Source organism: Nothoprocta perdicaria, unplaced genomic scaffold, assembly GCF_003342845.1.
Source record: "Nothoprocta perdicaria isolate Ctin4 unplaced genomic scaffold, notPer1 scaffold_8, whole genome shotgun sequence".
Classification (NCBI taxonomy): Eukaryota; Metazoa; Chordata; class Aves; order Tinamiformes; family Tinamidae; genus Nothoprocta; species Nothoprocta perdicaria.
Genome location: NW_020456087.1, coordinates 8,749,601 through 8,756,062, shown reverse-complemented (window position 1 = coordinate 8,756,062; position 6,462 = coordinate 8,749,601). Strand labels below are relative to the sequence as shown.

Here is a 6,462-nt window from a genome sequence, read left to right as displayed (position 1 = left end):
GCACAGGCTGAGATGTGCACAGGCCCCCTCTGCTCCAAGTGGGTCATTTGCTCACAGGTAAATTAAAAATACACAGATAGTGAGGGGAGGAAAAAAAAAAGAGAAAACTTGCTCCAAAAGCAAGTGTAGGAATAAGACACCACACAAGACTAGGAGTGGAAGAGTTTTTATTGCTTTAAATTCTCACAAGGCAGATGTATACATCCACATTTGCCATAGGCTTGCTGCAAGGAGACACGCACAGTGTTCAGCTTGCAGTATGGCTCAGGGGAAGCAGGGACTCTGCACCCACAAGCTTTGGTCTCTCTGCCCCACAGCAGGCTGACCCCTTCTCCCTGGCCCATGGGAAGAAAAAGCCAAAGAAAATAAGGCAGATGCCAGCTGTGAGAAAATAAGGTTCACATGAAAGTGGTTACTACTACAAGAGCAGAAGGGTCAGGGACAGTTTCTCCAGCACCTACATAGAACACCAGCTCCTGGCTTATTAGCAGGGGAAGCTAAMGTGTTCCCATCTGACTACAGTGAACAACTTCCCTCCTCTACCAGCCTCTGGTCTCTCCGAGGGAGACCAGGGTAATCAGAGGCAGTTATTAAACACCAGAAAACAAACAAGCCGACATCAGTGCTGACCCTAAGCTAAGCCTTTATTCCCTCGTTAGCTAGGAGGAATGCAAGCAGATGAAAGGTGCTGCTCCCCCAGAGCTGGGCCCTCTGCCTTCTCTCCTCACCCCCAGTTTAATCAGCACTACTGGACTCGCCAGGGGGAGGCTGGGCACAGCCTTGCCGCAAGCAGCCTCCATGCTTGGCTCTGCGCATCCCTGTTCCCCATTCAAGCACATGCCCAAGGCAGCAAGACCTTCAAATCCTCTGTCTCGACTACAGACCAGAGCCTGACATCAACCTGTGACACTGGCACAGGAATCTCTCCCACTCACCTGCCGAGCAAAGCCACTCTGCCTCTTTCGGGGCAGCTCCCACAGATCAGTGCCTTCCTCCCACTCCTCTCACCTCTGGGAATGGGCACTGTGCAGATGCTCTTGTACCTGATCAAACCACACAAAAAAGAAAACCAGAGACTAGGAACAAAACCAAACCAAACCAAACAGGAACAAAAGCTAGAACTGGGCTGTGGCCCGGACACCCCTCCGGAGAGCCAAAACGTGTCAGCAGAGCGGCTGTGGCCGAGCCAGCGGGGCCGCGGCGCTCACGCGTCCACGAGTGTGAGCCCGTCGTGCAGCGCACGCTTCCACATGTAGTAGGTGGAGCGGGCTGTGAGGGGGAAGCGGGCGCTGAACTCCTTGTACGTGGGGAAGGTCTTCGACTCAAAGCGCTGCTGCAGGAACAGCTTGGCCTGCGCCTTGAACTGGGCCGTGGCGATCACATCCATGACAAACATGCGGCTGTTGGCTCTCTCCGACACGGCGTAGCCCGAAATGGTGGCATTGTACGGAGTGGCCGCCGCGGGCTTGTCTAGACGCTTGGTGGCCACCTCCGTCTGTACCTGAGGCTTGTGGCTCCCCTCAGCTCTCTGAGGAGCCAGGGAAGGAACCCGCTTCACTGGCTCGCAGGAGCTGGTCCAGGGCAGGCCGTGCTGGCTGCGCACYCGACTGCTGCCCTTCCAAAACCAATAGGCCGTGGAGGAGAGAGAAGGGTAGCGCAGGCGGAACCTGCAGAAYGGCAGCTGCCGTTGCTGCACTTGCTTCTTGGCCATCTCCCGCAGCTGCTTTCTCCAGCCCAGAGAGGGTTTGAGCTGCAGAAGGCTCTTAGGTGCTGGCTGGTGTCCATTCAGCCTCTTCCTAACGGGCAAGCTGCTTGGCTTCAATTGCAGGATTTGCTTTCCTATCACTAGAGGTTTCTGATTACCCAAGGGAGACTGGGGAGGTTTGAAGTTTGGGTTCTCCTTGATTGCTTTTCTTCGCCAGTTGTAGTAAGTGGACCTGGAGATGCCAGGAAAACTGCGTTTGAAGCACCTGTAAGGCACCAGAGTGTTCATGGAAATGCATTTCTCCAGGTAGGATTTAGCTCCTTGCATGAAAATCCCTGCTTGGATGGGGTCTAGAGAAGGACTTGAAGATCTTAAGCTTCCAGCTGAATTTGCTGGCTCATCCACATCAGCCTTTTTTGGGCCATCCCTGTGAAGCTCCCGCAATCCCTGGGCCTCAGCCAGAGCAGAGGCGTCACCATTCACCATGCTCTGCATCTCATGCTTCCAAGCATAGTACGTGGATCGGGAGATCTCTGGAAACATTTGTCGGAAGTGCTGGAGGGGGATCACATTGCCCTCTTGAAAGCAGGACTGAAGAAAGTGTTTGGCTGCAAAGCGGGCGGCAGCTTTCTGGCGGTGCTCACGGGACTGGCGCTTCCAGCGRTAGAAGGTGCTCTTAGTAATGCTGTACCTGTCACGCAGGTTCGAGTAGGTCAACTGCGGGTCACTGTTCAACAGCTCCAGGGTCTTCATGGGCTGCACAGGAGGCTCTGGCAAAGGGGTAGTGGGTTCCAGCTCTTCCAGGCCAACCACAGCCACGAAGTACTGCGCTTTGAAGACCTGCCTGGAGAGCTGCTGCCCCGACCACATGATGTGAAGCGTGGAGGTTCTCGGGCCACACTTCCTGGGCCGGATGAGCCGGTTGAAGTACGGCCGTATCTTCAAGTTGCTCATGGGGTAAATGGAGTAGATGTTGCACTGCAGTACCGAGGCAAGGGCATAGACGTGCCACATGTTGGCAAAGGTGCCAGGAAAACACGTGGCTTTGATGTCTGCATCAAAGATAGCCTCCAGGATAGCCATGGGCAGGCTGGTCATCTCCGGGGATTCCTCGGTGCAGAGCGAGTAGCGGACAGCCTGCAGCATCACCTTGGAGTCAATCATGCCGTTCAAGTAGTACTGCTTGTGCAGCAGCATCTCCACCACCGTACGCACCTGCAGCTCCAGGCTCAGGCTGGGGTTGCCCCAGAGCAGCACGCTGGCTGCCTCGAAGAGGCGGTTGCCCTCCCCTTTGCAAACCAGGGGCAGCATGTTGCTTGGGGCATCCTCAGGATAGAGGCTCCTGGCTACACAGTCAACCTCCAGCTCCTCCTGGAGCTGCCTCCCGCAATAGCCAGGCAGGGAGAAAGATGACAAGGTCCTCTCAGCCTCCAGCACCGCACTGGTGAGTCCCTCCAGACCAAAGCACTCAGCGGCTTCCTGAAGCTCCTGCAGCACAGACTGCACCAGCTGGTGCCGCTGGATCATCCTGAAGGAAAGCGAGAGAAAAGTCAGTGGAAAACAGGAGAGGGCATTTGCTAGACTGGCAGAGGCCAGGCCTCCAGATCCAGCTCTTTCTCAAGGGCCAGGAAAGCTGGGGGATTGAAGAGTTGGGGGAAAGGCTCTTCCCCATTTCCGGGGGAAAAAGATGAAGCCCAAGTCSCCCCATGCAGATGTGGCAGAGGGAGCTTGCTCTGCTCTCCAGTGACCTCCCGTGGCCAGCGTGCACAGCACAGAGCCTCCAGACACTTGTCTGGGAGGAAGGAGCAAGAGCGCCCTGCACACCTGGCTTTGTGCTCAGCCTCACCCCAGCACTTGACTTCCCCACAACCAGGGGCTCTGCCCCTCTACCACCTCACTGCCAGCACTCAGAGCCCACATAAAAAGGGACCCGCAAGGGGAAGCATTTGTCATCTTTACAGGAACTCGTCTCTGACAGCAACACCATACAGGACTGCTCAGAGCCCAGAGAAAGCAGACCTCAAGGTGGTCAGTATAACAGGAGGAAGGGAAAAAAGGCAAAACCAAACACGCAAAGAAAAGAGCAAGGATGAGAGTCAGGAGAACAAGGAGCTTTGTCCCCTCCTCAAAGCAGAGTCACTTCTGCAGCTGCACTCACTGCACACATCTATGGGCACTGGTGCACAAAAGCAGGGATGTGATGGGCAGCCCCAGCCCACCCAAGCAGTTGCTGTTACCGTTACCTGGGCTGACACTAGATGTCACTTGCTGCTCAGCAGAGACACAACCGCTAGCCAGGGAGAAGGAGTGAGAGGAGGCTGCCCTAAAAGCAGAGAAGCCTTGATGGGCCCCAGCTGGAGCTCACCACTMGTCAGGGCAGAAGGGGCACCTGTGGGTGCTGGGTGGGCAAGTCAGAGGCTGCATGTTCCTTCCTGTCCCATCCCCACCTAYCCTAACACAGTGCTCCCTCCTCCTCTTCCTCCACACTAGCTCCCACTCAGACAGCCCACAGGGCCCAACCTGCACACTCCCCGGATCAGCTTGGGTCCTGACACAAACGCATCCCTGCCCCAACAGGAGCTCCAATGGAGCTGCTCTATCTATACACCCCTCTTCAGCACCTCTTCCCCACAATAGCCAGGCCCAGCTTTTCACCCCAGTGAGCCCAGCTTTTCCCTTCAGCCCTGCTCCCGGTTACCATTCAGCAGGGTAGCCCTTCCTAGCCTACTTGCTAGGAATAACAGCCTATTCCTAGCCTATTTGCTCTGCATCTTCATGTACCACCTCCAACTTGCAGTCGCTTTGTAGCCAGGCCGCCTCATCCATACCTACCCTTTCACAACCCTTCCTGGGTACCATCGCACAGCCACAACCCCACAAGGAGATGCGGAAACAGCAGCATCAGGCAGGAAGAGCAACAGCTCTGAAGTAAAGCTGACCCTGCCCGAGCTTTGCTGACTCTCAGGCCTGTGCCCTACTGCAGACACTGTCGCCACTGCTCGGACACCTACAGTCCCTGGCCGTGACCAAACACCAGATGAAACAAGGTGCTAAATCATCACACTGCTGCATCCAGGCTACTTCACCGCAGGGAGGCCTCTGTGCTCCTACTGACCCTTGTCTGACTGACCCGCAGCTACTCAGGCAATTCCCTTCCCCTGTGGCTCCATGGTCTCCTTTMGGTTGGTGTGCAGGAGTCCGAACCTTTTCTTAGAGCTGTTCTCAAATCAGGTATCAGAGAAACAATACAAAAGAAGGGTCAAAACTGCAAAACAGAGGGACCTGTCCTATAATGTTGGTCCAAATGAATCTGTGGTTACTACTTAGGGCTGAAAGTTTTGTTCTGCTGGAGGTTCACAGATTCATTCTGCAGAACAACGTTCTGATTAAGCCAGTGATGAGCAACACGTGCTTGAGGGGCAGAACACCACGATTCCTCAGAGCACACGGCTCGGAAGAGAGCTGCAAGCACAGGCAGAGCCCAAGCCCTCAACCCACGTCCTGCCAAACCCTTTCAGGGCTCGCGAACCCCAGGCTGCTGCGGCAGCCTCCCCCTGCAACCCACACAGCTGGGCTCATCGCATGGCCGCTACCACGGGAGCAGGGAAAAGCCAAGGCAAGCTGTTCCCCTGGAAGGGGGATTCCTGGAGGGAATGCCTTTCATCAGGCTTGCATCCTGATGCCAAGGGGCAGCAGGAACACGCACGGTCTTCACAGGCTGATGGGCTTTTCCCACACCTTYGTATTTGGGGCTGGGAAGAAAGGAGCTGGGTGCCTATGACTTTCTTCAGCAGCCACCCTGCTTGCTCAAGGCCAGTGTCAGCTCCTGCTGCCCACAGCCTAAGCAAGGGCATCTCCAGGGCAATCCTAAAGCAAACCCCTCAGGTCACGGTGCCTCAGGGGGGTTCTTTGGGTGCTYGGAGAGGAGCCTGCCAGGAAGGCAGCTAAGTCAGACACAGCCACGCTGGGGCTCAGTCCCCCACCAAATCTAACCAAGCAGCGCTCACTTTGGAGAGCCCTCGGAAGCATTTTCCGTGCACAGCCCCAGCAGGGCCAGCTGAACACGACAGACCAGTGCTCCCCAGGCTGCCTGAGCACCAAGGCAACCCAGGCACCTTCTCACCACTGATAAAGGTGACTCGAGCTAACCTGGCCACTTTTGCATTGTAGCAGATAAGCGAGCACTTGCAGAGCACATTCCCTCACCTAAACCAAGGGGCTAGTGGCATCCAGTAGTGCAAGTTCCCCAAGCCATCCCAGAAGACTCCCCGGCCAGAAGGAATCCAAGAAACTCCAGCCCCCATCCCAAGGAAAGGGCAGGCACTCTGTAGCCCTCGCGAAGCCCTGGCAGGGACAGCTTTGCTACCTTGAAGGGAGTCACAGGAGCAAAAGTTTCTGTGCTGGTGCATGCCCAGCTAGGCTGGGGATTTCTTGTTCCTGGGCCCCCAGCTGTGAAGCTCTCAAGCCCTCATCAGAGCAGAGGCTTTGGGTTGAAAGGAGGCATTTGAACCACCCCAGCTGTGCAAAAGACACACACACACACACACACAAAAAAAAAGGAATCTCAGGAAACTGTCCATGCGGGGAACAGCACCATGCTGGAGCTCTCCTAGGTTTTTAGATGGTAAATAGCACTAATGGGTCAAGCGCCAAGGAAAAGCCAGCTCCAACAACCTGGTACCTGCATTTCTAGGGGAGCCTGGACCCGGGGCATGGCGAGAGGCGCCAACCCCGGCGCGGAGGCCGAGCGGCTGCGG

The 6,462-nt window shown here is 55.9% G+C and overlaps 1 protein-coding gene across 1 annotated transcript; it reads right to left on the bottom strand.

The window, feature by feature from the left end:
• Positions 1-1,092: 1,092 nt before the first annotated feature.
• On the bottom strand, positions 1,093-3,998 carry VRTN (vertebrae development associated). Its single transcript, XM_026051713.1, has 2 exons — positions 3,949-3,998; positions 1,093-3,233 (listed from the first exon to the last, which is right to left on the bottom strand). Exon 2 carries the CDS (start codon positions 3,230-3,232, stop codon positions 1,205-1,207), a length of 2,028 nt encoding a protein of 675 aa, XP_025907498.1. The 5' UTR covers position 3,233; positions 3,949-3,998; the 3' UTR covers positions 1,093-1,204.
• Positions 3,999-6,462: the final 2,464 nt, after the last annotated feature.